Source organism: Hylobates moloch, unplaced genomic scaffold (genome assembly GCF_009828535.3).
Source record: "Hylobates moloch isolate HMO894 unplaced genomic scaffold, HMol_V3 SCAFFOLD_10, whole genome shotgun sequence".
Lineage (NCBI taxonomy): Eukaryota > Metazoa > Chordata > Mammalia > Primates > Hylobatidae > Hylobates > Hylobates moloch.
In genome coordinates this window covers 72,431,073-72,449,255 of record NW_026652285.1, presented here as the reverse complement: position 1 = coordinate 72,449,255, position 18,183 = coordinate 72,431,073, and the positions used below count along the sequence as shown (strand labels likewise).

General features: G+C 39.4%; 1 protein-coding gene across 8 annotated transcripts in view; it reads right to left on the bottom strand.

The window, feature by feature from the left end:
- Positions 1-18,183, bottom strand: part of INVS (inversin) — a 216,004-nt gene that overhangs the window by 73,327 nt on the left and 124,494 nt on the right. For all 8 annotated transcript variants that reach the window (XR_009215061.1, XR_009215062.1, XR_009215063.1 and 5 more), the window contains 2 exons: positions 12,798-12,971; positions 9,203-9,370 (listed from right to left, as the gene is read on the bottom strand). Coding sequence is in view for 4 of the 8 variants with exons in the window: in XM_032164681.2 (XP_032020572.1) it covers positions 9,203-9,370; positions 12,798-12,971 (342 nt within the window). In the remaining 4 variants the exon portion in view is untranslated. The remainder of the gene's footprint in view (positions 1-9,202; positions 9,371-12,797; positions 12,972-18,183) is intronic.

Sequence of the window (18,183 nt, the reverse complement as noted above, 5' to 3'; positions counted from 1 at the left end):
ACAAGGAGATGAGAATATAAAAGAGAAGTTAAAAGGCATGGAGGATTAGATAAAGAGCCTTAAAAGATATATAATTGGAGACCCTAAAGGCAAGAGTAAAGGGAATGAAGAAGAGGTGATATTTAAAGATAACAGCTATATATGTTTGGCAGAACTGAGATGCAATAATTAGAATGTATACCAAACAGGATTTTTTAAAAAGGCCACACCTAGACACACTGTAGTAAAACTGTAGAATGCCAAACAAAGAGCAAAATGTAAAAGCAGCCTGAGAGAAAAGATACATCATGTATAAAGGAATGACAGACCAATAACAGACTCCTTAAGAGCAATAATAAAAGGCAGAAAGTAGCAAAATAATATGCTGAAAGAGGAGAAAAATAGATTCCTAGGACTGTGTACACAGGATAATCATTTTTTTTCAAGAGGTACACATTCTTAACAATTAAAAAGCAGAGTTGGCTGGGGGTGGTGGCTCATGCCTGTAATCCCAGCACTTTGGGAGGCTGAGGCAGGTGGATCACTTGAGGCCAAGAGTTGGAAACCAGTCTGGCCAACATGGTGAAATCTTGTCTCTACTAAAAATATAAAAATTAGCTGCACGTGGTGGCATGCGCCTGTAGTCCTAGCTACTCAGGAGGATGAAGCAGGAGAATCGCTTGAACCCAGGATGCAGAGGTTGCAGTGAGCTGAGATCACATCACTGCACTCCAGCCTGGGTGACAGCACGAGGCTCTGTCCCAAAAAAACAAAAAACTAAAAACAAACAAACAAAAAACCAGAGAGAGTTGACCACCAAAAGATCTATACTAAAGAGAGTCAAGAGGACAACTCGGCAAGATGGCCGAATAGGAACAGCTCTGGTCTGCAGCTCCCAGTGAGACCAACGCAGAAGGCAGGTGATTTCTGCATTTCCAGCTGAGGTGCCCAGTTCTTCTCACTGGGACTGGTTAGACAGTGGGTGCAGCCCACAGACGGCGAGCAGAAGCAGGGTAGGGCGTCGCCTCACCTGGGAAATGCAAAGGATCAGGGAACTCCCTCTCCTAGTCAACGGAAGCCATGAGGCACAGTGCTGGCAGGGATGGTGCTATCTGGCCCAGATACTACACTTTTTTCAAGGTTTTTAGAACCAGCAGACTAGGAGATTCCCTAGGGTGCCTACAGCACCAGGGCCCTGGGTTTCAAGTGCAAAACTGGGTGGCCATTTGGGCAGACACAGAGCTAGCTTCAGGAGTTCTTTTTTGTACCCCAGTGGCACCTGGAACCCCAGGGAGACAAAACTGTTCACTCCTCTGGAAAGGGGGCTGAAGCCAGGGAGCCAAGTGGTTTTACTCAGTGGGTCCCACCTCCCTGGAGCCCAGAAAGCTAAGATCCACTAGCTTCAAATTCTCGCTGCCAGCACAGCAGTCTGAAGTCAACCTGGGATGCCTGAGTGTGGTGGGGGGAGGGGCGTCACCATTACTGAGGTTTGAGTAGGCGGTTTTCCCCTCACAGTGTAAACAAAGCCTCCAGGAAGTTTGAACTGAGCGGAGCCCACCACAGCGCAGCAAAGCCGCTGTAGCCAGACTGCCTCTCTAGATTCTTCCTCTCTGGGCAGGGCATCTCTGAAAGAAAGGCAGTAGTTCCTGTCAGGGGCTTGTAGATAAAACTCCCATCTCCCTAGGATAGAGCACCTGGGGAAGGAGTGGCTGTGGGCGCAGCTTCAGCAGACTTAAACGTTCCTGCCTGCCAACTCTGAAGAAAGCAGCAGATCTCCCAACAGAGCGCTCGAGTTCTGCTAAGGGAAAGACTGCCTCCCCAAGTGGGTCCCTGACCCCTGTGCCTCCTCACTGGGAGACACCTCCTAGCAGGGGTCGGCAGACACCTCATACAGGAGAGCCCCAGCTGGAATCTAGCAGGTGCCCCTCTGGGACGAAGCTTCCAGAGGAAAGAACAGGCAGCAATCTTTACTGTTCTGTAGCCTCTGCTGGTGATACCCACGCAAACAGGGTCTGAAGTGGACTTCCCACAAACTCCAGCAGACCCCTAAAAGAGAGGCCTGACTGTTAGAAGGAAAACTAACATACAGAAAGCAATAACATCAACATCAACAAAAAGGACACCCACACAAAAATCCCATCCAAAGGTCATCAGCATCAAAGATCAAAGGTAGATAAATCCATGAAGATGAGGGAAAACCTGTGCAAAAATGCTGAAAATTCAAAAAACCAGAATGCCTCTTCTCCTCCAAAAGATCACAAGTCCTTGCCAGCAAGGGAACAAAAATGGACAGAGAATGAGTTTGATGAATTGACAGAAGAAGGCTTCAGAAGGTGGGTAATAAACTCCTCCAAGCTAAAGGAGCATGTTCTAACCCAATGCAAGGAAGCTAAGAACCTTGATAAAAGATTACAGGAACTGCTAACTAGAATAACCAGTTTATAGAAGAACATAAATGATCTGATTGAGCTGAAAAACACAGCACAAGAACTTCGTGAAGCACACACAAGTATCAACAGCTGATCGATCAAGTGAAGGAAAGGATATCAGAGACTGAAGATCAACTTAATGAAATAAAGCATGAAGACAAGGTTAGAGGAAAAAATAATGAAAAGGAATGAACAAAGCCTCCAAGAAATATGGGACTATGTGAAAAGACCACACCTATGTTGGTGTACCTGAAAGTGACAAGGAGAATGGAACCAAGTTGGAAAACACACTTCAGGATATTATCCAGGAGAACTTCCCCAATCTAGCAAGACAGGCCAACATTCAAATTCAGGAAATACAGAGAACACCATTAAGATACTCCTCAAGAAGAGCAACCCCAAGACACATAATCATCAGATTCACCAAGGTTCAAATGAAGAAAAAAAATGTTAAGGGGAGCCAGAGAGAAAGATCAGGTTACCCTTAAAGGGAAACCCATCAGACTAACAGCGGATTTCTCTGCAGAAACCCTACAAGCCAGAAGAGGGTGGGGGCCAATATTCAACATTCTTAAAGAAAAGAATGTTCAACTCAGAATTTCATATCCAGCCAAACTAAGCTTCATAAGTGAAGGAGAAATAAAATCCTTTACAGATAAGCAAATGCTGAGGGATTTCGTTACCACCAGGCCTGCCTTACAAGAGCTCCTGCAGGAACCACTAAATATGGGAAAGAAAAACTGGTACCAGCGACTGCAAAGAGATACCAATATATAAAGACCAACCATACTATGAAGAAACTATCAACTAATGTACAAAATAACCAGCTAGCATCATGATAACAGGATCAAATTCACACATAACAATACTAACCTTAAATGTAAATGGGCTAAATGCCCCAATTAAAAGACACAGGCTGGCAAATTGGATAAAGAGTCAAGACCCACCGGTGTGCTGAATTCAAGAGACCCATCTCACGTGCAAAGACACACATAGGCTTAAAATAAAGGGATGGAGGAAGATTTACCAAGCAAATGGAAAGAAAAGAAAAAAGCAGGGGTTGCAATCCTAGTCTCTGATAAAATAGACTTTAAACCAACAAAGATAAAAAAAGACGAAGAAGGGAATTCCATAAAGGTAAAGGGATCAATATAACAAGACGAGCGAACTATCCTAAATATATATGCACCCAATAAAGGAGCACCCAGATTCATAAAGCAAGTTCTTTGAGACCTTCAAAGAGATTTACACTCCCACACAATAATAGTGGGACACTTTAACACCCCACTGTAAATATTAGATGGATCAACACAACAGAAAATTAAGAAGGATATTCAGGACTTGAACTCAGCTATGGATCAAGTGGACCTAATAAACATCTACAGAACTCTCCACCCCAAATCAGCAGAAAATATATTCTTCTCAGTACCACATAGAACTTATTCTAAAATTGACCATGTAATTGGAAGTAAAACATCTTCAGCAAATCTAAAAGAATGGAAATCATAACAAACAGTCTCCTAGACCACAGTGCAATCAAATTAGAACTCAGGATTAAGAAACTCACGCAAAATCGCACAACTACACGGAAACTGAACAACCTGCTCCTGAATGACTACTGAGCAAACAATGAAATAAAAGCAGAAATAAATAAGTTCTTTGAAACCAATGAGAACAAAGACACAATGTACCAGAATCTGTGGGACACAGCTAAGCAGTGGTTAGAGGGAAATTTACAGCACCAAATGTCCACAGGGCAAAGTGGGAAAGATCTAAAATTGACACCCTAACATCATAATTAAAACAAGTAGAGAATCAAGAGCAAACAAATTAAAAACCTAACAGAAGACAAGAGATAACTAAGATCAGAGCAGTACTGAAGGAGACAGAAACACGAAAAACCCTTCAAAAAAATCAGTGAATCCAGGAGCTGGTTTTTTGAAAAGACTAACAAAATAGACCACTAGCCAGACTAATAAAGAAGAAAAGAGAAAAGAAAAAAACAGACACATAAAAAATGATAAAGGGGATATAACCACTGATCCCACAGAAATACAGACTACCATCAGAGAATACTATAAACACCTCTACACAAATAAACTAGAAAATCTAGAAGAAATGGATAAATTCCTCGACACATACACCCTCCCAAGACTAAACCAGGAAGAAGTTGAATCTCTGAATAGACCAATAATAGGCTCTGAAATTGAGGCAATAATAAATAGGTTACCAACCAAAAAAAGTCCAGGACCAGATGGATTCACAGCCGAATTCTACCAGAAGTAGAAGGAGGAGCTGGTACCATTCCTTCTGAAACTATTCCAATCAATAGAAAAAGAGGGAATCCTCCCTAACTCATTTTATGAGGCCAGCATTATTCTGATATCAAAGCCTGGCAGAGACACAACAAAAAAAGAGAATTTTAGACCAATATCCCTGATGAAAATCGATGCAAAAATCCTCAAGAAAATACTGGCAAACTGAATCCAGTAGCATATCATAAAGCTTATCCACCATGATCAAATGGGCTTTATCCCTGGGATGCAAGGCTGGTTCAACATACGCAAATCAATAAACGTAATCCAGCATATAAACAGAACCAATGACAAAAACCACATGATAATCTCAATAGATGCAGAGAAGGCCTTTGACAAAATTCAACAATGCTTCATGCTAAAAACTCTCAATAAATTAGGTATTGATGGGATGTATCTCAAAATAATAAGAGCTATCTATGACAAACCCACAGCCAATATCATACTGAATGGCCAAAAACTGGAAGCATTCCCTTTGAAAACTGGCACAAGACAGGGATGCCCTCTCTCACCACTCCTATTCAACATAGTGTTGGAAGTTCTGGCCAGGGAAATCAGGCAGGAGAAGGAAATAAAGGGTATTCAATTAGGAAAAGAGGAAGTCAAATTGTCCCTGTTTGCAGATGACATGACTGTATATCTAGAAAACCCCATTGTCTCAGCCAAAAATCTCCTTACGCCGATAGGCAACTTCAGCAAAGTCTCAGGATACAAAATCAATGTGCAAAAATCACAAGCATTCTTATACACCAATAACAGACAAACAGAGAGCCAAATCATGAGTGAACTCCCATTCACAATTGCTTCAAAGAGAATAAAATACCTAGGAATCCAACTTACAAGGGATGTGAAGGACCTCTTCAAGGAGAACTATAAACCACTGCTCAATGAAATAAAAGAGGATACAAACAAATGGAATAACATTCCATGCTCATGGGTAAGAAGAATCAATATTGTGAAAATGGCCATACCGCCCAAGGTAATTTATAGATTCAATGCCATCCCCATCAAGCTACCAATGACTTTCTTCACAGAATTGGAAAAAACTACTTTCAAGTTCATATGGAACCAAAAAAGAGCCTGCATTGCCAAGATAATCCTAAGCCAAAAGAACAAAGCTGGAGGCATCACGCTACCTGACTTCAAACTATACTACAAGGCTACAGTAACCAAAACAGCATGGTACTGGTACCACAACAGAGATATAGACCAATGGAACAGAACAGAGCCCTCAGAAATAATGCCACATATCTACAACTATCTGATCTTTGACAAACCAGACAAAAACAAGAAATGGGGAAAGGATTCCCTATTTAATAAATGGTGCTGGGAAAACTGGCTAGTCATATCCAGAAAGCTGAAACTGGATCCCTTCCTTACACCTTATACAAAAATTAAGTCAAGATGGATTAAAGACTTACATGTTAGACCTAAAACCGTAAAAACCCTAGAAGAAAACCTAGACAATACCATTCAGGACATGGGCATGGGCAAGGACTTCATGTCTAAAACACCAAAAGCAATGGCAACAAAAGGCAAAATTGAGAAATAGGATCTAATTAAACTCAAGAGCTTCTGCACAGCAAAAGAAACTACCATCAGAGTGAACAGGCAACCTACAGAATGGGAGAACATTTTTGCAATCTACTCATCTGACAAAGGGCTAATATCCAGAATCTACAATGAACTCAAACAAATTTACAAGAGAAAATCAAACCACCCCATCAAAAAGTGGGCAAAGGACATGAACAGACACTTCTCAAAAGAAGACATTTATGCAGCCAAAAGACACATGCAAAAATGCTCATCATCACTGGCCCTCAGAGAAATGCAAATCAAAACCACAATGAGATACCATCTCACACCAGTTAGAATGGCCATCATTAAAAAGTCAGGAAACAACAGGTGCTGGAGAGGGTGTGGAGAAATAGGAACACTTTTACACTATGAAAGTGGGACTGTAAACTAGTTCAACCATTATGGAAGTCAGTGTGGTGATTCCTCAGGGATCTTGAACTAAAAATACCATTTGACCCAGCCATCCCATTACTGGGTATATACCCAAAGGATTATAAATCACGCTGCTATAAAGACACATGCGCGCATACGTTTATTGTGGCACTATTCACAATAGCAAAGACTTGGAACCAACCCAAATGTCCATCAATGATAGACTGGATTAAGAAAATGTGGCACATATACACCATGGAATACTATGCAGCCATAAAAAATGATGAGTTCATGTCCTTTGTAGGGACATGGATGAAGCTGGAAACCATCATTCTCAGCAAACTATCGCAAGGACAAAAAACCAAACACCGCATGTTCTCACTCATAGGTGGGAATTGAACAATGAGAACACATGGACACAGGAAGGGGAACATCACACACCAGGGCCTTTTGTGGGGTTGGGGGACAGGGGAGGGATAGCATTAGGAGATATAACTAATGTTAAATGATGAGTTAATGGGTGCAGCACACCAACATGGCACATGTATACATATGTAACAAACCTGCACATTGTGCACATGTACCCTAAAACTTAAAGTATAATAATAAAAATAAATAAAATAAAGAAAAAAATAGAAAATGTGGCACATATACACCATGGAATACTATGCAGCCATAAAAAAGAATGAGTTCATGTTCTTTGCAGGGACATGGATGAAGCTGGAAACCATCATTCTCAGAAAATTAACACAAGAAAAGAAAACCAAACACTGCATGTTCTCACTCATAAGTAGGAGTTGAACAATGAGAACACATGGACACAGGGAGGGGAACATCACACATCAGGGCCTGTTGGGGGCTGGGGGGCAAGGGGAGGCATAGCATTAGCAGAAATACTTAATGTAGATGACAGGTTGATGGGTGCAGCAAACCACCATGGCACATGTATACCTAAGTAACAAACCTGAACGTTTTGCACCTGTATCCCATAACTTAGAGTATAATAATAAAAAAAAGAATATAAGAACTATATTTCAGGATGTAAAATAACTTTAGAAGGAAAATTTGAGATACAAAAAAAAATGCAGAGCTAAGCATTGCATATACAAAATAATAATACTTTTAGTATCAGAGGTTGTAAAAAACGATTAAAAAATAATACTTTAAAGTCTAATTTGTGTGTTAAAAACAAATATGACTAACTATTGGACTATCATAGCATGTAAGTTAGAAGCTGGGACAGAGGGATTAGAAAATCTCAGAGAATCTACTGATAAATATTCAAAACAAATAAGGAGTTTAGCAAATTAGATATGTAATCAATGATCAAAAATATCAACTGCATTCCTATACACCTATAACAACCAGTTAAATTTATATCCTAGATATGTTCAAAAATGTCAACGCAGCCCTGTTTGTAAATAACAAGAAACTGGAAACAGTCAAAGTATCTGTCAATAACAGAATGAATACTGTGTGGCTTATTCATAAGATGGAATCCTATATAGCAGTAAGAATTAATATATCATGGCTACATGGAGCAACATAGATAAAATCACCAGTGGTCAGACATGGTGGCTCACGCCTCTAATCCCAGCACTTTGGGAGGCCGAGGCAGGTGGATCACAAGGTCAAGAGGCTGAGACCATCCTTGCCAACATGGTGAAACCTGGTCTCTACTAAAAATACAGAAATTAGCCAGGCATGGTGGCGCATGCCTGCAGTCCCAGCCACCTGGGATGCTGAGGCAGGCGAATTGCTTAAACCTGGGAGGTGGAGTCTGCAGTGAGCTGAGATCATGCCACTGTACTCCAACCTGGGTGACAGAGCAAGACTCTGTCTCAAAAAAAATCACCAGCAGAAGGTTGAGCAAGAAAAAGGGTATTGCAAAAAACAAAACAAAACAAAAACAAAAACATGCAATATAATTCCTTGTATATCAAATTCAAAAACTTTAAAAACTGAGCAATATATTGTTTAAGGATACAAATAAATGTGGTAATGGAAATCAGGGGAATGATAAACACAAGACTGAAGACAGTTGTTGCCTCTGTGAAAGGAGAGAATAGAATGAGACTGAGAGGTACTCCACTCGGAGGACTTCAAAGGTAATGGTAATATGCTTTTTCTTAAACTTGATAGTGAGTATATGAGTATTTGTTGTTTCATTATTATTTATACTTTACATGTATTTTACTGATACTTATATCTATTCACTGTTTAATAAAAACAAGTATGAAACAAAGTAAGGAAATAAATATAAATTCAGGGTTCAGGGAAGTAGTTGCTGGGGTACAGGAATGAGCACGGCATAGGGGAATGAATGCATTTAAAAACTGGGACATAGGAAACCTCTATGTGGTCTTAAATAGTGGTACTGAAATGTTCTACTTCTTGGGGGATGAGTCCATATGTCTGTTGTATTCTTTTGCTTAATAATTTGCTTGTATGTCGAATACACACTTTTGTATCATAATAAAAAAATTTCTTAAAAAGGCCATTCAGGTCTAGCAGTACCATTCAACTCACCAGAATGCATCTCACTGTGTGAACAGCACTTGGATCTTTATGGTTGGCTGCCCAGTGAAGTGGGATCTTGCCTTCAACATCAGGAATCCCAATGTTAGAATCATGCTTGATGAGCAGCTTCACATGCTCAGGGTTATTGTAGTAGGCACTCCAATGCAGAGCTGTTTGCTGCAAAATCGAGAGGTTCTCAAAATAACAGTAACAACAACTAACTTTCCCCAATCTTTTATTGTGGGACAGGCACTGTTATAAGAGTTTTATACAGTAGTTGCCCTGTATCTTTGGTTTCACTTTTCATGATTTCAGGTCTCTGTGTTCAACTGAAGTCTAAAAATATTAAATAGAATATTCCAGAAATAAACAATTCATAAGTTTTAAATTGTGTGCCATTCTAAATAACATGATGAAATAGTGCTTCATCCCACCCCATCCTACCTGGGACACAAATCCTTCCTTTGTTCAGCATATCCCCACTGTAGACATTCCCTGCCAGTTAGTCACCCAGCAGCCAACTCAGTTATCCCATTCATTGTCACGATATTAGATTCACAGTGTTTGTGTTCAAGTCATCCTTCTTTTACTTAATGGCCCCAAAGCTCAAAATTATTGATACTGATGATTCAGATAAGCCAAAGAGCAGCTATAAAGTGTTTCCTTTAAGTGAAAAGGTGAAAGCTCTCAACTTAATAAGAAAAAATTGTTTGTTGAGTTTGCTAAGCTCTATGGTAAGAACAAATCTATCTGTGAAACTGTAAAGAAGGAAGAAGAAACTCATGCTGGTTTTGCTGTTGAATACCAAACTGCAAAAATTATGGCCATAGTGGCTGATAAGTGCTTAGTTAAGATGGAAAAAGTACTAAATTTGTGGGTGGAAGACATGAACAGAAATGTGTTCCTATTGATGGGAATTGGGTTTGACACTATACACAGTTTCAAGTGTCCATTGGGGGTGTTGGAATATATTTCCTTTGAACAAGGGAGACTATTGTCTACTTAATCGCATGCAGTGATCTTACTATCTCTGGGAGACAAGTATGTTTTTAAATTTGCATGTGATTGATGAGGAAACAGCACATGGAACCTAAGTAATCTGCTCAGGGACATAAAGGAAGTAAGTGGCTAAACTGAGATTTTAACCCAGGCAGTCTGACTCCAGCATCTGACCTCTTAGTCATGACAGTTATTTAGTTCATCCAGTACTGATAACACTGAGAAAGAGAAAGCGGCCCAGTCATTTATAAATAATCATCAACAAAGTAAGTGATGATCTTGATAACGCACATCTGGTTATCACCAAAGACCTTAAGAACTTGATAGGATGTTTCGAATTTTAATATCTATAAAAAAATCCATGCATAGGAAATTCATGCATCTGGAACCCATTCCATATATCAGAAGATAAATTTTAATTTAACTATAATTTTAGATGAGAAATTATTAGACCCAGTTATTGATAAAAAGATACATTTTGAAAATACAGCAGCACTTGCTTTAGTCAACCTAAATAACAGAGTCTCTCTAAAAGAAAATAATGTTTGGCTGGGCGCAGTGGCTCATGCCTGTAATCCCAGCACTTTGGGAGATCGAGGCAGATGGATCACTTGAGGTCAGGAGTTCGAGACCAGCCTGGTCAACATGGTGAAACCCCATCTCTACTAAAAATACAAAAATTAGTCAGGCCCGGTGGCACACGCCTGTAATCCCAGCTACTTGGGAGGCTGAAGCATGAGAATCGCTTGAACCTAGGAGGTGGAGATTTCAGTGAGCCAAGATCACACCACTGCATGCCAGCCTGGGCGATACAGTGAGACTCTGTCTCAAAAAATAAATAAATAAAGAAAGAAAGAAAGAAAGAAAATAGTGTTTATTTGGTATGTGGTAGTAGGGCATTGCTAAACTATGTGCACTCAAGTAAAGGAAGACAAAAGTTTTTAAAAGAAAAATGAGGAGGATTACATAATTGTTTTCAAATGATGATCCTTGACTACAAAGATCGATAACAAAGAAAAGGTTGGGCAGGCAGTTGCTGGGCAAATGTCTTTGAAGAAGTAATTTTTGTGTAAGGTTATGATGGCCTTTGTGCAAGGCTGTGGTTTTTGCACAGTCTGTGATTTTTTTTTTTTAAATCAGGCTTACAAGCACAAGAATCCTCTCTTCATGGCCTTCCCTGGCTCTGTCAGGTTTTGTTGTTGTTTGAAACAGAAACAACTCCATTTTGATTTTGACAATGTTCACACTTTATTTCAGATAAAAGTTAAAAATGATCATCTTGAACTTGTTGAAGTTGCTTTAAAATCTCTTCTGCTGTTCTCATCAACATAATTCTATAAGACTGGCTTCCCTAATAGGAGAATTACTAAGAAAAAATGTAGGAACTGTTTAAATATATATTAGCCCTCATGAGTAGAATTGTCAGCAATCCAATCTACAATTAGATAATTTAATGAGCAGGAACCAAGCTCATCTGTCACATTAAAAACTTTAGAAACTGACATACACGGTATTCCTTCAAGGTGTACCTACAGGCATTTAATATGAACACTCACTATTTAATTTATTACTTTTGCTTACTAACAACTGCAGATTTTTAAAAAGCCACAAATATAATGGCACTTACTAATTACCTATAACCGCATCTTCAATAAACAACATGTAATTCCTTTCTTTTCCTATGTTATACTTGTTCTGATTCTATTTACTGAAATGTAATACTATGCTGAACCTAACAGTAATCCTATTACCCTTTTTCCATACATACAAAAATTGAGGCACAGAGGAGTTAAGCAATTTGCCCAAGGACACAGAACAAGTTAAGTAGTGGATTCTGGGTTGAAACCCAGGAAGTCTGATACCAAAGTGTAGGCCACTAAACCACTAAGCATTTAGGACATTGCCATGGGCATTTGGCCATCATGAGTCTAACCACCTATAGTGACTATTATGACTCCCTGTCAAATATTGGGTTTTGGAGTTAAGACAGGACTGATTTTGTTGTTGTTGTTGTTGTTTTGTTTTTTGAGACAGTCTCACTCTGTCACCCAGGTTGGAGTTCAGTGGCGCTATCTGGGCTCACTGAAACCTCTGCCTCCCGGGTTCAAGTGATTCTCATGCCTCAGCTTCCCAAGTAGCTGGGATTACAAGCGCACGCCAACATGCCCGGCTAATTTTTGTAGTTTTAGTAGAGATGAGGGTTCACTATGTTGGCCAGGCTGGTCTTGAACTCCTGACCTCAGGTGATCCACTTGCCTCGGCCTCCCAAAGTGCTGGGATTACAGGCATGAGCCAATGCGCCCGGCCAACAGGACTAGATTTGAATTCTAGTTCTGCCACTTGCATCTTGGGCAAACTTTTAATCTTCCTGAGCTTCAGTTTTTCCATCTGTAAAAAGAAGATGATACTACCTAACACACATGGTTGCTGAGAGGATAAAATGACAGAATTTAAGTGAAATACTTCCCTAAGATGTATGGAGATTTGGAATTGTTCTACCATGTATATATGTGGTAACTTAGGCCTTCTTCCTTGAAATTTCACATCATAAAAGGAAGCATTTGCTTTCTGGTCTTATTAGTCTTTGATTTTGAGTATCCATTACCTTGTTTTTATCCTGTGTATCCACTTCTCCTGGTGCCATAAACTTCAGCAGAAGTGCCAAACACTTAGGGCTCCTGTGCCGGGTGGTCAAGTGCAAAGGAGTCATCTCTTCCAGATCCTTTTGCATCCAGTTTGCTCTGCGTGTAAGTAAGAGTTTCATGAAACGATAATTTCCCTAAATAAAAAACAAGAGATGATAAGAAAAAAATGTACTATGGGGTCAAAAATTTTTTTAATTTTAAAATGTTTTAAGTATGTTAATTGTTCTCCTAGAGTAATAACATTCAGAGAAATTAATAAAGAAAAATGCTTGTAATTCCACTATACTGAGATATCAATTGTTTTATTTTTTCATGTTTGTTTTATTTTTTCATGTTTCCTTCAAGAACATTCTACATGAATGTACTTTACATAGTAGCTGGTCAATATTTTATTGCAAATAAAAGCAACATGTTTTATTTAACCAGTCTATTATTGTTAGATATCTAGAATGTTTCTAATATTTTCTTTTGTAGAAAATACTTCAATGTACATCTTTTTTCACATTTTTTTCTTAATTTTTTCACAAGAATAAATTATCAGGAACCAAATTGTTGGGTCAAAGACGTTTGCACATTTTACAGTGTTTGGTGTATTTTCCAAATTGCTATCTAACAGCAGCAATGTGTAGGTGTATTAGTTTCAGCACATTTTGACCAACATAGTACCTATTATTTATACTCAAAGTACAATAATGCAAAATAAGCAGAGACGTTAAATCCCAATTTACAGGTGAGGAAACTGAGATTCAAAGAAGTTAAATGTTTTGTTCAGGGCCCTCTGGTTAATAAGGGAGGGATGATTAGTTTTCTTAAAGAAAGCTATTTATGCGTACAACTAAGGTAGAGGCAGCTTATTCAAAGTTTGGATCCCAGGGCTGGGTGTGGTGGCTCACACCTGTAGTCCCAGCACTTTGGGAGGCCGAGGTGGGCAGATCATGAGGTCAGGAGATCGAGACCATCCTGGTCAACACAGTGAAACCCCATCTCTAGGAAAATACAAAAAATTAGCCGGGCATGGTGGTGGGCGCCTGTAGTCCCAGTTACTCAGGAGGCTGAGGCAGGAGAATGGCGTGAACCCGGGAGGCAGAGCTTGCAGTAAGCCGAGATCGCGCCACTGCACTCCAGCCTGGGCAACAGAGCGAGACTCCGTCTCAAAAAAAAAAAAAACAAAAAACAAAAAAAAAACAAAAAACAACAACAAAGTTTGGATCCCAGACTCAAACGGTCACCTAAATGCCAACTCAGAAGTCATGGTAGGCCCACGCACTTGCAGGCAGTACTCTCCACGTCAGTTAAGTCCTCCAGTCTGGTAGAATCAACCCACCTCAAGAAAGAAGCAGGCCGGGTGTGGTGGCTCATGCCTGTAATCCCAGCACTTTGGGAGGCTGAGGTGGGTGGATCACGAGGTCAGGAGTTCAAGACCAGCCTGGCCAACATGGTGAAACCCCATCTCTACTAAAAAAACAAAAATTACCCAGGCATGGTGGCAGGCGCCTGTAATCCCAGCTACTCAGGAGGCTGAGGCAGAGAATTGCTTGAACCCGGGAGGCGGAGGTTGCAGTGAGCCGAGATCGCACCACTGAACTCTAGCCTGGGTGACAGAGTGGGACTCTGTCTCAAAAAAAAAAAAAAAGAGAAAGAAGCTTAGCTACAAGGGCCACAGCAAGAGTGTTAATGAGCCAGACCAATCATTACATAGTAAGTCTGTGTAACATGGGAGCTTTGAACAAAATAAGACTCTAACAATTGTTCTTCTGGGCTCTTTTCTCAGATCCACTTCCTCATTTTTACTTCCAGTTGGAGGTTTCTATGTGCTTGGTACCTCAGATATTTCAAGGTCAGTGTGACCAAACAGTATTGCCTGATCAAGTTATCAGCCTACTTTGTGCCTATTTATCTCTCCTTATTCAGAGGATAATGGCAGGCAGGATTATTTGTCCATTTGTCATCCTTAATCTTGTTAGAAGTGGGCCCTTTTAGCATGATAATGCATTGATGTTCTCCTACGAGGGACTATCAATATTAGCAAGGAAGACATTTTTTAATCAAGCAGACCACCTACTGTGAAGATTGTGCAGCTCTACAGCAAGCTTGTCCAAACCGCAGCACCCAGCTTGCATGTGGCCCAGGATGGCTTTGAATGTGGCCCAACAAAATTCTTAAACTTTCTTAAAACATTATGAGATTTTTTTGCGTGTTTTTTTTTTTTTTAATTTTTGCTCATCAGTTATTGTTAGTGCTAGTGTATTTTATGTGTGGCCAAAGACAATTCTTCTTCTTCCAATGTGGCCCAGGGAAGCCAAAAGATTGGACATCCCTGCTGTAAGGCAAGGTTACTAGAGTGACAGTGAGGTGCAGAAGGACGAATGAGAACTAACTGCTTGCCCACAGGCGCAGAGATAGGATTGACTCACTCCACCACAGGGGCAGAGATAAGATAAGAAAGACCATGGCTAGGAAAGAGGATCTGTAGACTGTCTGTATTAGATGGGAAGACTTGGAATAGGTGGAAAAGCCAAGAGACTCTGCTGGATATTTCCTCTCAGAGAGGCTTCCCTTGGCGACCCTAAATAGAACTTACTTGTTATTCTTTATTCTAGTACCTATTCATTTCCTTCATAGTACTTTTCTCAGTTTGTAATTACATATATATTTGTTTATTTCTCTTCAGTGTGAGCTCCCTCACAAACTGTAAGCTCCGTGAAAGCAGAGACCATGTTTTACTGATCCCTGTGCTCAGCATAGTTCCTGGCACAGAATAGGTGCCTAATAAATATTACTTGAAGAAATGAGTAAATAAGAAGAAATGAAATATCTTCTAGAGGTTTTTGTTTTCATTTTAAAATTCTTATTTACAAGCCTGGGAGTGGTGGCTCATGCCTGTAATTCTAGCACTTTGGGTGGCCGAGACGGGCAGATCACTTGAGGTCAGGAGTTCGAGACCAGGCTGGTCAATATAGTGAAACTCTATCTCTACTAAAAATACAAAAAAAAAAAAAAATCAGCCGGTTGTGGTGGTGCAAGCCTGTGGTTCCAGCTACTCGGGAGGGCGAGGCATGAAAATCCTTGAACCCAGGAAGCGGAGGTTCCAGTGAGCTGAGATTGCACCACTGTACTCCAGCCTGGGTGACAGAGTGAGACTGTCTCAAAAAAAAAAATTAAAAATAAATAAATAAATGATAAAAATTCTTATTTACAGTTGCTATATTAGATCATAACAGTTAAGAATCTTAATTCTCAAATACCTGGTATTTGGTTATTCTTACTTTTTAATGTTTCATTTTTCTGAGCTTCATTAATAGTGTACATCATTTATCTGGACTTGTCATTTCATTTGAGGTCAGTTCTTGAGAAGGAAGATGCTAAAATTTCCTCAAGAGGGCACCCTGCTCTAAATTTCTTGCCATCTTTTCTTTGGGAAAAAAAAAAAAAAAAAAGTGCCCAGGAAAAACAAATCTGTGTGACACTTCATACTGAAAAATAAAGTTTGACCTTTCTGAACATAACATTTCAAATATTACAGAATAATTCATCATGACCTTTTAAAGATATTCAATCAGACAGTCATTTTGATTGGAAATTAGAGGAAAAGGGAAGGAGAAGAAGGAAACTAGTATATGTTGGTGGGGGTAACTACTGAGCTATAGACACAGTGCTTGGCATATTTACACTTTACATTATTCTGAGGACTCTAACCTCACAAGACACAGTGCAACCCAGTAATGATATTTACTCATTCATTCATTCAACAAATATTCATTGAGCCTTGTTATGAAGTAGATAACAGTACAATGCTTGTACTTTGCTTTATGTATTACAAAGCTCTTTGACATAATTTCATCTTTGTTTCTCACAGAAGTATCATCAAAAATTTTCACAGATTAAATTATCCTCCTGTGCCTCTATTTTCTCATATATAAAACAGGGGTAATAATGGCACCTGAAATTATTATGCATATGAAATGAGACAAATGATATTTGTAAAAGTTCTTAGAACAGTAAACAAAGCAAATGCTCAGTAGATGTTTGCTATTATTATAAATAGTTTTCCAGTGTGTAGTATTCAACAAAACATAGATGGTCAGATAGAACCAAGAATGGCCCATGATAAAGGGCATGCAGATAGAAAGATCTGACTGTAATATACACAGTTCAGCTAGTGATTAAGAACCAAGATTAGGAAAAGGTAAAAGTAAAAATAGTTAGAATGTTATAAATAGAGTAGTCCCCCTTTATCTCCTGGGGATGCATTCCAAGATCCCCAGTGAATATCTGAAACTGCAGATATCACCAAACCCTCTATATATACTGTTTTTTTCATATACACACATATCTATGGTAAAGTTTAATTTATAAATTAGGCACAGTAAAAGATTAACAATAAATAATAATAAAATAGAACAATTATAATAATATACTGTATGAAAAGTTATGTGAATATGGTCTTTCTCAAAATACCTTAGTATTTTTAGACCATGGTTGACCATAGTAAATGAAATCACAGAAAGCAAAACTGTGGATAATGGGGAATTACAGTAGTGGTTTGTCTGATTTTTTTTTACACTGAGAAAGATGTCTATATTCTGCTTACAGATAATATGATATAGGACCAACAAAGGCATAGCCAATAGGAATTTAGCAGGTACCCTAGGGAGGAGTCAGCTATATGATAAGGCCAGCATCTCCTATTTCAAATGACAGAGACCCATCAGATATTATCTATGAAGGCTGGACTAGAAACAACATAATTTACTTGGACCAAAGCCAACCTGTTTGTTCTCCTAAACAAGCAACTGGCTGGGCACAGTGGCTCACACCTGTAATCCTAGCACTTTGGGAGGCTGGGGTGGGAGGATCACTTCAGCCCAGGAGGTCAAAACTACAGTGAGCCATGATTGTGCCACTGCACCCCGGCCTGGGTATCAGAGAAGACCCTGTCTCAAAAAAAAAAAAAAAAAAATTGTCCATTGTATGCAAATTCAATCTTTGGGAATGAGCAGAAGGGACAGAGAACTTTAAGTGCTAAAATCAGGAGAATATTTCTAGTATCAATGGAACAGAGGAAGATACTAGTTTGAGGCAGCAAGCTAATTTGACAACCCTCTGAAGGTTGTGTGACCCTTCGGACCCATGTTATAGGATACTTTGCTTCCTGTAAAACCTTCTCATTATAGAAAGTCTAAATACTTCCTCAGTATTTCTTGAACTGAGGAGTTCTTATGTTTTTGAGAATATTCTTATAATGCAAATACTTTTTGGAGGATTTGGAAGTTAATCTATTTTTTTTTTTTGGAACAGAGTCTCACTCTGTTGCCCAGCTAGAGTGCAGTAGCACAATCTCAGCTC